Source organism: Betta splendens, chromosome 15 (assembly GCF_900634795.4).
Source record: "Betta splendens chromosome 15, fBetSpl5.4, whole genome shotgun sequence".
Taxonomy (NCBI): domain Eukaryota; kingdom Metazoa; phylum Chordata; class Actinopteri; order Anabantiformes; family Osphronemidae; genus Betta; species Betta splendens.
In genome coordinates, this window is record NC_040895.2 from 7,036,722 (window position 1) to 7,053,144 (window position 16,423).

The following is a 16,423-nucleotide window of genomic DNA, read 5'->3' on the forward strand; positions in this document are numbered from 1 at the left end:
GATTTTTAGCAGTGTGCTCTACATCAACCAGATTGGGTCCCTGTAGTAAATAAATTACTGCCAAACAAATCACAGAATGATTGCAAGGGTCTGAACTGCCAACATTTATATGAGGCTGTTTATATTTGAGTTGTGATGGTCAATAACCATTCACTGCACTCCCATAAAAGGTGCTAAAAATGTTGTCAGAAAATGTTATTCTTAAAAACAAAGATTTTTAGTATCCTCTGGCAACCAAACAAATTGATGATGCCACAATGAAACATGCTTGATTAATACAAACTTGATAAAACGTTAACAACATATTTACTGTGCATAGGGTGAAGAAAACACAGTCCAGAAAAACAACAGCAGTTTTTGGCATATTTTACTTTATGCTGATAAGCAATATACATCTTCTAGATTGACGATATTTGTTTTAAAGTAGTGCAGCACAATATATTACAAACCAGGGAAAGAATATAAATACATTGTGTTTGTCAGTAATTAAAATAATTCAAGTTTAATTTCAATTACTATAAAATGTAATATATATAATTTTGTGCACATTACAATTGAAAAAATAATCAAATTTTCCATAGTCTTTTTAATTTTAAAAATATAGTTTACAGTAACATTTTACATACACAAAATCACATATATTCCATCGGTTAGTAAACTAAATGATTTCACTACAATAAAACAATAAATAAATAATGACTACATAAAAATAAAATATTTAAAAGCGCCGACGTGTCAATTGCGGAACTGGATCTCGGCGCATTTTGTTTCCGCACGGTGCTACATTAAGAAACACCATTTCACTTCCTGTTAGAAATCACAACATTGTATACCCATAGGAGATAGTTGACATCAGCAGACATTGGTCAACAAATGTCAATGTAGCAGGAACATTTAGTTTCAGCAATGATACCTTACACTGTCAACATCAAACTCGCTGCTCGGACGTTGACTGGCGCTCTCAATTTGCAGAATAAAACCGCCGTAGATTGGTAAGTACTGCATCTCTGGCGCTAGCTTCATACCGTAGCAATTTAATCCGTCAGTATATGCGACGCACCAATACAAGTGTATCGTCTTGTTTTATCGTCTTCCAGCATTCATTTTTAGTTAGAGAGTGTGTATTGTCGAAAATATTATATATTTTAAAAGGAAGTCCATTAACACGCAGGATGTCCTGGGTCATGTGACATGAGACTATGCTGTGCTTGATAAATATTGAATCGACTGCTCTGAGACTTTCCAGTTTAAGTTTAGGTTGGGCCAATAATCTACACTTAGAGTAGAGCATTAATAATGGAGGAATGGGTATTAAAAATTGTTTATGTTTATTGTGTTGTATATTCTAGCTATTACTGGGTGAGGTATAGTATGTTGTACTGTACTGTTGATCGCTTACAGACAGAACTATTCACATTTTCACCTACAATCAACTGAAGCAAGAATCCAAAACCAACAGCCAGTCACAACACGCAGATTTTTTTAAGAGCTCTTCTTCCTTTTTTGATTAATCTTTTAATTTTCTCCCTACACCTGCTGCCAAGAAGCCCCAAATAACATGATTCTGCCCCTTCAGTGGCGAGGGCAACATCCTGCTTTAATCATGGGCATTAGCTAAATGATCACCACAGCCTGGTAATTGCTACACATACTGTAGAGCTTAAAGTTCTGCCAAAGGGGGCAATTTTGTCTCATCAGACCACATAATATTTTTCCTCAGCTTATAAAAGTCCTTTAAATAGCATTCGAAAAACTCCAAACATGCTGTGACTTCCATCTAACCACTCTCTCACTTTCTTGATTAATGTGAGAGAGTGCTGTTAAGGTCATCTTTCTGGCAGCTTTCCATCTCTGCAGACAACTTTTTTAGAGTTACACTTGATGACCTCTTCTAACAAAACTCTCTTTGCTCACTTACTTTGCTCACTTGATAGTACTAGACATTTGCAGTTGTCACAATTAGTGTGTTCTTAGAATTACACATATCTTGAAAAATGGTTGTCCTGTTGCCTTGGTGTACCGTATTGTTCAATACAAAATGTTATCGGTGGGTATACATAGAGTTACGAGACTTGGACTTGTTTTAGGTCTTTGAAATATGAAACCATATTCCCCATGCCTAATCATGTCTCTAGTCATATCTTACATTATTCTGTTTGGAATTTGCTGTTTTAACCTAGTTTCACACAAAATGGGTTTTGTGGAATTTGAGTATTGTCAGCTCACAGTAGATACGGAGAAAGTGTAATGCAAATGTGTGTTTGGCTGTTAATATCCTATTCTAACTACAGTAATCATCATTATTCAACGCTATTGCCTTGCCAACTGTTTTATGTTGCAATAGGAAAGCTTCAACTTGCCCAGCACCTGCCTCATTTTTCTTGGTTATTGGTTTCTTTCCATTTCCTCTTTTGCCAACTGCCTCTTGGGCTCTGTAGGGGTTGGCAAGGACTGATAGCTCAGGGATGTCACTCGAGTATCCTCATCATTGATCCAAAAACAGCCCAGACGATCCAAGTTCTCGAAAGACACAAAACCAACGTGGTCAAGGTGAGTTTTTCTATTCAAATGTTTTTTTAACTGTCAAAGATTGAAAGATGACTATAAGACAAAAATCCAATATTTCGGCTTTTATTTGATATCCTTCTTGATAAATTGAATAGCAGACAATAAAAATAAACATTCATATCAAATCACCCACATTTAGGATCAACATTTGTTTCCTGTTGCCCAGGGGTGTCCTGTGAGATTGATTTTTAAATAATAAATAGCTGTAAATGACCACACTCAATTTTAGCTACTCCTTGCTCCATTTGTTTTGAAAAAAGATAAATGAAGGAGAAGAAAAAAGAGCTGCCCATAGAAGAGAAGTATTTTAAATTTTTAATCAGAGAACAGAGACGGACAATCAATAAGTGATTCTTTTAACATTGTGTTTGCTAATAGAAACACTTCTTGAAAAGAAAGACATCATTGGTGTACTGAGCAACATAAACACTTGTAAGCCCAAGAAATCAACAGCAGTTGACAGAAGTACAATGAAAGCAGTGTAGAAAACCCATCTGGTATATACATAATGTATCAGTATCTCTTGTGTAGCTTAACTTTTAAAGAGTAAATATTGTCAAATAAAAGCTAAGATTCAGAACTTTTGTCTCTTGGCCGACTTTTGATCCAATCATAATACGTGTATAATACAGTATGTGTATGTTCTTCACACACTGTATGTGAATGTTACATATGCTTTTGTGTAATCTTCAGGTGAAACACAAACATGCCAGCTGATGGAATAATATCAGACAATACAAATATTAATTTATTTGTATTGTCTGACCTTCAGCTGAGTTTGTGTCCCTCTCTGGCAAACAGTCGAGCTTGCTCTCTGTGTAAGTCACAAGCATCACTGATAAAGGTTGCTGCTGCCTTGATGGAGAACCCTACTGTGTATGTGTGTGTGTACATAAATGTGTGTGTTTTGTAAATAATGGGCAATGAATTCCACAGTGATTATCAGGGCCTGGGCTCAATCTGAGGTTCTCATTCCTCACTCCAAAGAACACTTTAATCTTGTAAAGTACCAGAGCCGCAGAGGCAGGTCATTCTTCACCACCCAGCCCGTCACAAGAAAGCCTGCGAAATTAAAAAAATAGAAGTGGCCACACTAAGGAGCAGGTGAAAACACAAAGGCACAATTAATTATTTAAGCAGCAGTTTGTTCATAGAGTCATCTGTCTTGTTTAGCGTGGGACTTGCAATGGCTTTATTACAAAGCTGTGTCTTCTGTTACTGTACAGTATCTTTCACTCATCAGCTTCATGTGTGAAAGATTTACTTAGACTTAAAAGAACACAGAAGCAGATCAGCTGCATCTATTGCACTTCAAATTAATAATGTTTTTTACCCATACACAAATGGAATTGTTTGTTTTGCGTTTGTTAGGTAAAATGGTCGAGGGAAAACTACTACCACAACTTGAGTTCGCCCTACTGTCTGCGGCTGGCCTCAGGAGATGCCTCAGGGAAGATCATAGTGTGGGATGTTGTCAGTGGCACTGCCCACTGTGAGATCCAAGAGCACTCTAAACCTATTCAAGGTGAGGAATTTCCAGAATCCTCCTACCTATGTTATGGAGGCTTACATTGATACTGCTACATGTGGAGGATGATACAGTACACTACTAGCAAAACCAGGGACAAGCTTTACTCTCATTCTGACAGTGGCTGTTTGTTTTGTGTTAAGAAGCGCCTTAAGGGCGGCTTTCCATTCTCACATTCTCCTGTCTTGTTTCCTTTCCCTGTCAGACCTGGAGTGGCTGTGGAATCAGGATGCATCTCGTGATCTGCTGTTGGCTGTCCATCCACCCAACTACATTGTGCTGTGGAATGGAGACACAGGAACCAAGCTGTGGAAAAAGAGCTATGCTGAAAATATCCTCTCCTTTTCCTTTGACCCTTTCGATCCATCAAACATGGCGTGTAAGGGAATGCACAGTGTCCAAGGATCTGACTCTGCATTATTTTATTCACAGTGTGGAGTTTTCAATTTTATTCCATTTTATACATACATTTTATACATACTGTCTCTTGTATTTTCATAGCCAAATGTGCTAGATAGGATTTTATTTATTTCAACTAATAGAACCTGTTCTTTCTTCTCCTGCAGTATTGACAAGTGAAGGAATTGTGTTCATCACCGACTTTTCCCACTCCAAACCGCCGGGGAGCACTGGCAAAAAGGTCTATATTGCCAGTCCCCATGCAAGTCCTGCTCATAACAAACCTGCACCAGCTGCAACCCCGGTCCCTACTGGGGCCAAGAAGGCCCTCAACAAGGTCAAAGTGCTCATCACCAACGAAAAACCCACGTAAGAGCCCTTGGATTTTACTTGACCTTAAACACACTTCAGCTATTCCACAGTAGTCTATTATACAGTATAGTATATAGTCCCAAACTAAACTAAACTAAACAAAAAAATCTGCATATAACACTGTGATTCAGATTTTAAAGTGATAAATGTATAGGACCGGTCTGTTGGCTCTGAGGATCTATTGATATAAAGAATGTGTTTGTGCCCTTGACCTACTGCATAGGGAGTCTGCACCAGTCGACACATATTAGGGATGTTATGTCTGTCGGACAGTGCGTCTCATTCAATTAATCCAATTCTCCCTCCTTCAGACGCTAGGTTAGTGTAAACTCCAAAGTAATACTGTAGATGCAGCAGTGCTTTTTGAATAAGCTCTCGGCTAGTTGAGTCAGTCTGTCTGTGTTTGCTTGTTAGGCAAGTGTCATGAAAACACTTCACACATTCGAAGACATTTGATCAGCTGATGGATTTATTATGATGTTTTTGCGACTGAAACAGCTGCCGTTCCTATTTTTATGCCATTAGGAAACAAACTTCTGAAATTGTGTAAAGGATTCATTTTTAAAAAGTTGCGTTGGATCAGGAACCAAAAGCTCCTTTTGATGTTCTGGCAGCTTTGTGTCTGAGCAGTTGTGATTGTCAAACAGGCTTATTTATAGCCACAACACGCTGACCTCTATGTCCACCCACCCAAACTGCTCTAATATTTCATTAATCATATTTGCCTTTATCGTCTCTCTCTGCCTCGTGTCCGTTTCTGTGTCCTCTGCTGACTTGATGCTGGAATTCTTCGCTCTGCCTTTGCCAGTGTGTTGGTTTGGGGTGTTCATCATTTTCTGTGTTAGAGTGTGTCATCCCTCTGGCTCTGTCTGCCTCTGGTTGACAGATGGTGGATTTAAACAAGACTCTACTCAGCCTAGCTGTTATCAGATACACACTGGATACAGTACTATAATATGCACATTAGTTTCTCATCATGCAGCTGCTAATCTTGGTGTTAGGCAGCACAGTTTTGCTGTCATTATCAAGATGGCAGAAATTGGCTTCCTCTTCTCCTCTGGCCACACACACGCAATAAAACCCAGAAAGCATATTAAATATTTGAACTGAGAGAAAGTATTATTTTAGAAAATAAAGGTAATTTTGAAATTCTCCCATCGCATTGTGTTCTGTAAATATTTGCAAACTGAGTTGCTGCTCATATTTTGCATTATTGATTTTGGAAAGGTCTGAGCGTTAGGCAGGTCAGTCCAGCACTTTCTACTCTGACACCAGCATGCAGGTTAGAACTGCCCTGCTGAAATATGTAAGGGCTTTTTCTAAAAAAACAGGTTTGAATGGAAAGATACTCTATGCTCCTGGCTATTACTTTTAGCCTTGTTCGTTTCCTGATGTTCCTGGAAGTTGTGGTGCCTAACTTGTTCAAAAAGTGTTACAGCCAAAAAAATTATGCTGTGAGCAATTGATTTAAATTCTTGTGGCTGTTGACTAATCACCAACCACAGTGACAGACCCTGTGAGTTTCCTGTGACCGCTGATGTGAAATATCACCAGCTAAGTGCTTTTAGTGCAAAGCATCAATTATATAACTTGGCTCTGAGTTATGTTTCTTCATCGCTTCTTTTCTCATTCACTCCAACCAGCGAGGCAGATGGATGCTCAACTTGAGTCTGCTTCTGCTGGAGATTGCTTCCCTGCTGTACATTTGCTTCAGCGCTAGTGTTTGCAATGAAAGCTTGTGTGTGTGTGTGTGTGTGTGTGTGTGTGTGTGTGTGTGTGTGTGTGTGTGTGTGTGTGTGTGTGTGTGTGTGTGTGTGTGTGTGTGTGTGTGTGTGTGTGTGTGTGTGTGTGTGTGTGTGTGTGTGTGTGTGTGCTTGCATGTGCACGTGTGTGTGTACTTCGGTAATGTCTGAACCCAACAGTATTAAGTGCCTTGAGGTGAGGTTTGTGGGTGCTTTAACACTGAACCGAACTGCAACAAAACAGTTTGTGTGGGTGAGTCCACCTCGAACAATGAAAACCACCACATACTGAATGTTGAGAACATTTAATGAATAATGCAGAGATACTGTATGCGACCACAGATGGTTACATGTTACAAGTGTACAAAAGTCTCTGTTGTTCAACAAGTGCAGGGCCAGAAGTAGGAAAGATTTTATGTTGTAATTTTTGAGTTTGTTTTGGGAATCATGAAGATTTATGGGAGTCTGCAATCAAGGTTATCATAATTACTGCTATCTACCGCCAGCGTATGAGTTTATGCTGCACTGTCCTCACATTAGAAGCTCTAGCTGCATTCACTGCATAATGCATAAACATTAAAACTAATTGCAATATCCTTTAGGGTTGTTATCATGATGAAACAATTGAGGCTGCAGAGTTTGTTGAAACAGGCTCTCTCTCGCTTGTGACACCGATGATCCCTGTTCACTACACTGATGAAGTGGATCAGCATGACCGGTCTGCACTAAACTGCCAGCCACCGTGTGTTTTGACAGCCAACGGTTGCAGACGTCAAATTGTCCCCATGCTGACCCTGTCAAGCAGGTGGTTCTGGCAATTGTGGCTGATTGCGAGTTGCTGAAAGTACGTTTGACACGACAAAGGGGTCCCTCCAAGGACTGCGTGTGATTCGCTCCTGTAGTTTCTCTACCTTATGCACAACGAAGGGGGGGGGGGTGCAGCTGCGAGGAGCGTTTTGGATGTTGAAGCTTCTAAATCCTGTTTCTCTCCGAAGGTCTGTTGCTTTTTTGCCTCTCACGCTGTTTCATTGAGATGTTTTGCCTTTGGTGGCTCAAGTCATTTCAATCTGCAGCTCTGCCTCATCTGGCTTCAGTGGTCGTGTAACTGGGTGATTTATTTCATGCACGCCAAGGTTTCCCCTGTTGAGTCTATTTTATCTGTTACTCCCTGCCCCCCAAGGCGCTAATGATCCCCTCTGTGTTATAAAGTTTGCCTCCCCTTCATTTGATCTTCCAGTGACCTAAAGGAATGAAATTGCAGGGATGAGTTATGGTTGTGGGTCCAGGCACACATTGTGTGAAGATTGTCTCGTAGTTACTTATTATCTATTGTATTTGTGGGTGTTTTGTGGACTGGTCACATTTAAATATTGAGCTTGTCTGTAACCATGAATGTGGGATTAATTCAAAATCCCACAGAACCGACAAACAGACTTATAATCCTAATATTTTTACAACTCCTAAAATAATGAAAGAAGATTTTGTCTGATGTTGCAAATACCAAAATAATTAATCAGCCCCCATCATTAGGCTAAATTTGCTTTTAACTCTTCCCTCATTTGCCTGTAGAATAACTAATTTATTCAGCCTCCAGTATGGCAAGACATAAATAAACAGATGAGATGGTTTTATTAAACATGTTTTAAGGCCTTCAGTTCATTATCACAGTGATGTAAATGCATAATATTTGCATATTGCATTGTTGTTACAGTAGTCTTTCCACGTATTTACCGAAGTGTCTGCTGATCAAATTGCCAACAGTGCATCCTCTTACTGTATCTAGACATCAATTTGTAGTCATTATTATTTGCGCTCGCCTCCTGACTTAACCTGACTGATTTCCTCCTCTTCCTTTGTAGCGCAGAGGCAGTGACACTGAATGACTGTCTACAGCTGTCCTACCTGCCGTCCAAGAGGAACCACATGCTGCTGCTTTATCCCAGAGAGATCCTCATCCTGGACCTGGAGCTCAGCCAGACGGTGGGCGTGGTGGCCATCGAGCGCTCCGGGGTGCCCTTCGTTCAGGTGGGCCACTGCGCACAAGTGTTGCAAATCCTGTGTAATAAGGTGCTCAGTCAAAGACGAGGGAAATGAGAGCTTGTGGAAATTGGAAACCTAAAAAGACATGACCCAGTTTCTGGTGGAAATAAGGTGGTTTATTTGACGACAGCATGAAACTTTCAAGGTCAGACTTTTCTCAGCTCTATTTCTAGTGGGCTGGGATTTGATGGAGAGGCATTCCTGCTGTGCATCTAGAAATTGCATGCGAAGATGTCTTGTGAAAAGCCTGCACTGACATCTTTGTTGGCAACAGAGAGATACTGTAACTGAATGGATGGCTAAGCTGTCATGCTCAGACCTCCTTCCTACAGCACATCACCATCTTTCCTATCTCACAAACTCTGCTTTATTACATTACTGGATTTTAGCGAAATCTTTTCTCTATGGATTATTCTTCTAAGAAGCCAATTCTTCCTGCTATAAATGATCCGTGTCTGACTGTTTCTTCCTTCCTCTCAGTGCTCATTACTTACAACTGCACTGCATGTCCGTCCTTAGTTAGAGAAAAGAATTTCAGCCGCCTGCATGTCATCTGACTTCTTTGAACCGTTATATTCAGCACTGGTGACCTTTGAATAAAAATGTCCCTCCTTTGGAGGCTGGATTTCTAATTGGAAATTAATGACTGCTGTTGTGGTGTTAGAGGATTTGTTATGGCAGCAGAGCTAATAATGGAGCAGAGGCCATTTCTCGCTCTCTTTCCTCTGCTTTTACTCTAAATCCTTTGTGTCTCTGTAGGAAAGACACGCTACCACAACAGTCATTACAGGCATCCTTTTTCTTTTTAATAATTTCCTTAATAATACAAAAAATATGTAATGTCATGTAATGCAGCACATCCTTTTAAAGAAGCCGCAATCACGCAATGTTGTGGCTCTTAACGAAACTACACAAATGTTAACTCACTTTTTTCACTCTGAATCCTGCAGTTATATCTAATTTGATGGATGTGATGGGGTTGCAGCTCTTTAGATGTTCTTTCTGACTGAGAATTAGGATTCATACAGTCACATGCAATAGCCATCATTTATTTAACAAGAAATGAAGCCAGAAATTTGGCCAATGCTGCAGTAAGTGCCATATTATTCAAAGGGAGGTTACTGAGCGAGAGCATTGAGGCATGTGTTCCTGTGCATCAATTAGCAAAGGGTTATCAAACCATTTACAGAGGCTTTAGCATTCTACTCTGAGAGAGATTACTAAGTGTATTAAATATGTATTCATAGATTGACACATTTTAAACTAAAAAGAAAGAGTCAGAGTTTAGAACCAAAAGTTGATCTGGTGCATTTATTGAAACACATGGTAACATTCTGAAATTATTAAACGCTGTTGGACACTTTAGTGGTGTACAGAAGCCCATTTCTCCACCAACTGTGCAGAGAACATACAGTCACAGTGTTTGATTTCATCTGTCATTTACCAGATGCAGGACAAATGACAGCTGCCAAAAAAGTACCAAGGTTGTCTTAGTCATTTCTACACCACTCTTAGCAAATAGCAAGTGTCAGCCTTCAGAATCCTTATTGATTAACACTATAACTTTTATTGACATTGTAGGGCTGCAGTATTTTAGGATAAAAAAGATGTTGAAAGAGACAAGCGTGTTGAAAAACCATGTGTGACTTATTACATTCTTGCTCTCCTGCCTCCCAGTGTTTAAATAATGTGGACACACATTTTAAAGCCCTTTCAGAAATAAATAAAATGACAATTCATCATTATTCACCTGTTAACCCAATTTAAAGATTGTGGACATATCCCCTGTGCAGTAACAAATAGGGTATCATGTCTGTGTGCACATACTGTACACTGACCAGCTTAATGCTTCTCACTGTAGGTTATCAAATCCTTCACTGACATTTTGGTAAAATCAATATAGTACTGTTCTTTCATGAATCAAACTCTCTGCCAGTTGTCATCAATCTTGTGGTAATAAATGCGTCCGTAGTTAAACATTACAAAGGCTTTCTAGTCAAGGTGCAAGTCCTGAAGTCACAGAGCAGGAGTAGGAGGGGGCTGCTCAGCGGCCCAGGCCCTGTCCAGCCAGTGCCTCCCTCCTCTAAGTGTTATAAAGCACTTGTCACACAGCCGATTTGCATGACTGATGACACTACTTCAGCAAAGTCCATGCTGAAGTGTTGAAGTTCCAAAAGCCAAGAAATACATCTGCCCACATCTGTATTGTGCTGTTTATCAGGTACATGTAGCATGGCAATACATGTGCATCCACTGCAGTCTAATAAATCACAGTGAAGCTGCCCCGTTCTGCTTGAGCAGGGAACCATCATGGCTGCTTTAAAGGCTGCAGATGGGGTTTGACCATTTAAAGGGTAAATAAAACAGCAGATAGGCAGCTCAGACCGTGTGAGACGTGGGCTTGGGGCTATATGGTAGCGGCGAGTCAAAAGCTGCGCTTTGTTGGTAATTTGACAGCTTATCAACATTTTCAGCATCTCTTTAACATTCAACTCTACTGTCATCCTCACCCTATGTCTCTTTGTCTTTAGGTGATCCCCTGTGCTCAGCGTGATGCCCTCTACTGTCTCCACGAGAATGGGTGTATCACCTTCCGAGTGTGTCGCTCCACTACCGCTCTAGAGGAAGCATCAGGTATGAAATGTACAGCACCTGCTGCATATACTCTGCTTATAACCCATTTTCATTGCTGTGGCTTTGCTCATGACCCATTCAGCCAAACTGCTTTGTAGTCACGTCTTGTAGCTATTCTCTGCACTCCAGTAGGAATTTAGCTTCTTATGGTCTCATTTATCTCAGGCTTAGTGTTTAGGCCAATTGGACTCCATTCGTTCCTAGAATCTCTCTTAACCCGACAGATTGTCCTTTGCCATCTCTGTGATACTAATCTGCCTCTTTTTGTTGTAGCCATTTACTTTGTCCCATACGCTCATTTATTCGGTCTTGTCATTATGTAGTGTCGTCTGACTCTCTTGTCTCTCTTGACTCATCTCACTCTCAGTTGGCCTTTGTGTTATTGTCTACTTTTACTTTTGTCTCTATTGTACTAATTACTATTTCATGTTTTACAAAATTTTTTTGCTTTGCATATTTAAAACCAATTTTCTTCAAATTCCATCCTTTTAGCTTTGTCTATTTTTGGTTTATTCTCTCCCTTGCCATCTCCATATTTCTCCCTTTCTACTACTCTTGTCACATTTATATACTTCATCTGGCTTTGTGTTCCTCAGACCCAGAACAGAGTGTCCAGGAGCTCGTGTATGACCTGCGTTCTCAATGCGATGCCATCCGAGTCACCAAGACAGTGCGGCCATATCGCATGGTGATCTGCCCTGTCAACGAAAACAACGCTGCACTCATGGTCAGCGATGGCAGAGTCATGCTATGGGAGCTCAAATCCCACAGTGGCAGGGTGACTGCTAACCCTAGGTAGACCCCCCCCCCTCTCTCACACACACACACACACACACACACACACACACACACACACACACACGGGAAAAAAATCAATCAGCAAAGCTCTATCATAATTTTGCAGGTAGTAAAAGAAATGCAAGGGGACAGGTAGCAGGTAGAAGTTGGAAAACTTCATACCATGACTCAAACTCAAACTTCCTAATCCTCTGACCTAGATTTAGTCCTTTTAGTGATTTGTGTAAGTAGAGGGTTGGGGAAGTTTAGCTGCTGTTGATGAGCTCTGCTTCCCTTTGATGGAGCACTCCCTTGCTGCTGTCGAGGAGACAGTTTTTCTCTCTTATGTTGGTTTCCTGTCTGAAGCAGACGGATGTTTGTCTGGCTATGAGAAAAGCGTAGCAAACGAGTAATCTTCAGCATTGATTTAAAGACGAATGTGTTGCTGTTGCTTTTTTGCTGCTCTGGAGTGAATTGTTTTATCAGTTTTTTGTTTAACTGTATTTGCTGGAGGTTTGTTTTCATTTCAGCTTATGTTCAGGTGTTGTCTTTCACAACACTAAATTGATATTTTTGTGCTTCCTTATAAATGTTTAAAGATTCTGGTCTTTGGCATTGGGTCTGTGTGATGCTTTTCATAATTAACACGAGACACTATCGTTCCATTTCCATTATTGGTCGCGCTCAAGTATGTTCAGCTCTTTCTAAGTTTGCTGCAAAGGTAAATATAATATTTTGAGGAATCATCTCTGTTTTGTTATTCAGCAGCATCTAATCAATAAAAGCAATCAATATTCGAGTCATTGTCTACAAATACTGCTGTTCATTCTAGGTCAGTGATTTATTAAGATCATAATAATCATTTGCACAAGTAACAATATCTTCCATCTCTCTGTCCACATGGCTTTTGACAGGAATGTGAACCATGCTTTATGAATGTATTTAATTAATATTCGCTCTCCCCCTTTTTGTCAGTTCGGGTCTGTCACCGCTGTACTCGCCTGTTTCATTTTGTGGAGCTCCTCTGGGTCCGAACCAGAAAAGGATTCAGGATCTCTGTCTTAACAGCATGATTGGTACGACCAAAATATAGCACTGATGTTGCATTTTGTTGTTGAAAAGCTCTCTGCATAGAGGAATGGCTTCCACTCTGAAAGAAAATGTGAAAACCCAGAGAATGAAAGCGCTGTAGTGTGTGTGTGTGTGTGTGTGTGTGTGTGTGTGTGTGTGTGTGTGTGTGTGTGTGTGTGTGGGGGTGTGTGTGTGTGTGTGTGTGTGTGTGTGTGTGTGTGTGTGTGTGTGCGTGTGTGTGCGTGTGTGTGCGTGTGTGTGTGTGCGTGTGTGTGCGTGCGTGTGTGTGCGTGCGTGTGCGTGCGTGCGTGTGCGTGCGTGCGTGTGTGTGTGTGTGCGTGTGTGCGCGTGTGTGTGTGCGCGTGTGTGTGTGCGCGTGTGTGTGTACGTGTGTGTGTGTGTGTGTGTTTATGTGCATTAAGACTCTTACTCTGTCTTTTATTGTCCCTCTAAGAGTTGTGTGGGCCTCAGGGCTCTCTTTTACTTTCTGCTTTGATGTGTGACTGCTACTTTCTCGTCTGTGCATTACACAGACCAGTGTTATTCCCCGAGCAGAGCAGCTCTGTAGGAAAATTCCCATGTGTGCTTGGCCATTCCTCTCTTTTACTTTTGTCTCTTCACTATCTCATCCTTTTGCTTTTTCTCTCGCCGGTCCTTTCTGTTGACTCTCTCTGTCTTTCCTCTATGTGATTAAGAACAGAGCTGCCTATCTGAAGATGAATGGAGGAGTAACATGATATAAACTGATGTGTGATAGTGTTTACTTCAGTTTTTTTATTTTTTATTTTCAGTTCACTGCCAGTGAGCAGAGGGCTTCAGGAAGGTGGAGCACTAATAGTAACACTTGCATAAGGGGAGGGTACAGCTACTGCCTGAAGCAATAGCTCTGTCTGACAGTTGCTGCCTAAAGCTCTTGTTGTGAAGGACTGTCACTGTCCTCTAGGCTGATAAAATTCAGTGAAAAGCAAGCTTGTTGTTTTCTGTGTGTGTGTGTGTGTGTGTGTGTGTGTGTGTGTGTGTGTGTGTGTGTGTGTGTGTGTGTGTGTGTGTGTGTGTGTGTGTGTGTGTGTGTGTGTGTGTGTGTGTGTGTGTGTGTGTGTGTGTGTTTTTGAAAAATAAGGTTACTTTGTTAGACACTGGTATAATATCTCTGGGCAAGTATGAAAATGAAGTATATGTTATTTAATCGTTTGCAATATGAAAAACATTAACGAAAACATCATTCCTGAGGTGGTAAAAATACAAAGGGTCATTATCATGTCTTTGTTATAACCCCTGTGTTATCCTGTAAATATAAAAAAGCCTGGATAATGGAATTGGGGCATAAGGGGCTGGGAAAGACTCATAAAGAATCATTGTATTGTGGGTTTTTTTTCACACAATGTCCCAACTAACAATTGTAATCCTTTAATAGTAAACTATATTGTCCACGTCATTCATTTTTAGGACAGACCCTAATAGCTGGTGAGGCTCCTCCTCCATCATCCATTCAGCAGGAGGTCCAGTTGAAATTCCTGCTGACTGGCCTGCTGTCTGGTCTCCCTCTGCCACCGTTTGCCATCCGCATGTGCCCACCTCTTACCACCAAGAACATCAACTACTACCAGCCCCTACTTGCAGTAGGTATGTGATACTGAACTTTTCACACACGTGCACAAAAAAAAAAGTGATAGAAGAGCCACTGAGTGTGAGGGGTTTGATTCAGATTAAGTCAGATTGTGGTGTTCTTAGTTCAGGTCATCTAGACTTAGCTCAGCTTTTTATTTAAATCTGGCTCTAACATTTTTAGATGCTATTTCCAATTAAACCCAGTTTCTAAAGACTGTTTTTAAATATTTAACCTTTCTGTCACTAACATTGTGAACTAATTCATTGAACGTGCAGAATATGTATATATATTTTAAGTTATTGAGATACTATAGGTCTCATGTTTGCTTGGTTATAAAAAGAACAGAGCAAATCAGGGCTTTTCAGGCAAGATTATGATTAAAAATGACATGTTCCTGTGCCAGAGCCAAAACAAATTGGGAAAGCGTAATTGCAAGAAAATGTCAACGGCCATGGATAAGCTGAACACAGCCTCCTGTATGACTAGTGTGATATCTGTGATGTGATGATGTGTTTGGTGTCTCATCAGCTGAAAATTTTATTTTCCTGAATATGTTTTCACTAAAAGCCAATCTACTACTAATGATAGAGTGGGGCAAAATAATTCCCCTCTGTCAATGCAAACTCATCATTTGTCAAAATCTTTATAGGTACTATATTTGAACTATGACAGGGTAGACTTGATGAAATAAACCCCACTCCCACTTTGTACCGTTTTTCACTGCTGATAATCATCTGTTGAAAAACCCCAAGCTGAACCTCATGATACAGACTGGGAGAGTTTCACTGCTGCATCTACATCAGCTTTCCCACACTGCAGAGAATGCTCCTCATTGTGACCAATGAGTAATGCATTTCAGAAAGAGAGAGTTTCAGGCAGCCGTGTCATTTAAAGGTTTATCAGCGTATCCATGTTGGACAAAAGCCTTACTTCTGTGACCAGTGTGGAGCAATGTTCAGGAAGCTCGGAGGATTTTGGCCACAAAGATCTCTCCCAGAACCCCTGATTTCTCAGGTCTGTGACCAGTCTGGCAAGGGTTTGAGGCAATCGCTTGTAGATTTGTCCATGTGTCCACACTGCCAAAAAACGTATGTGTGTGACCATTGTGGGGAGATGCCGTGACCCAGCAGACTTTTGGCTGACATAATGGCATCATCCACAGTCCAGACACATGTCATCTGTGTGATAATGCAGTTTATGACACAGATGGTTCATATGTTTTAGAAAGCTATGTTCTTTCCAAAGTTAAAATATTCTTATTCAGAAACATTGTGCTATATTTCACTTCTAGTATTAAAACTACAGCCACAAATATACACACACAAACTCACACAAACCCAAAGCTCCCCAGGGAGCCAGACACAGCCTCACAATAGCAAAACACGAGCATGATAAATCAGTGGGATGCTACAGTGCGCTGCCTGGCCAGTAAGATTACAGAGTTTATAACGAATAGTATTTCAAAACACCAATGGTCACACTAGTGATTCTACAAGGAGTTACAGTTTGTGGATGCCTTTGCAGGTGAAAACAACATAATTTACACTCTTAAAGAAATGGTGTCTTCAGAAGCTACCCACAAATTTCAAATGACGTAGGACCTGTGAGGGCTCATACAAAAGCTTCTGTGTGCTGTACAGAAAACCACAGTGGATTCTGAGGTGTGATTTTCCTGCTGAGGAT

At 40.5% G+C, this 16,423-nt stretch overlaps 1 protein-coding gene across 1 annotated transcript in view; it reads left to right on the forward strand.

Moving 5' to 3' along the window:
• The first annotated feature begins 786 nt into the window (after positions 1–786).
• The window catches only part of wdr11 (WD repeat domain 11), a 38,520-nt gene continuing 22,883 nt past the window's right edge, over positions 787–16,423 (forward strand). Inside the window, exons 1-10 of the mRNA XM_029175898.3 lie at positions 787–992; positions 2,439–2,550; positions 3,940–4,093; positions 4,302–4,475; positions 4,663–4,864; positions 8,469–8,634; positions 11,181–11,283; positions 11,880–12,078; positions 13,036–13,136; positions 14,578–14,754. Coding sequence (XP_029031731.1) covers positions 907–992; positions 2,439–2,550; positions 3,940–4,093; positions 4,302–4,475; positions 4,663–4,864; positions 8,469–8,634; positions 11,181–11,283; positions 11,880–12,078; positions 13,036–13,136; positions 14,578–14,754 — 1,474 coding nt within the window. The 5' untranslated portion in view covers positions 787–906. The remainder of the gene's footprint in view (positions 993–2,438; positions 2,551–3,939; positions 4,094–4,301; positions 4,476–4,662; positions 4,865–8,468; positions 8,635–11,180; positions 11,284–11,879; positions 12,079–13,035; positions 13,137–14,577; positions 14,755–16,423) is intronic.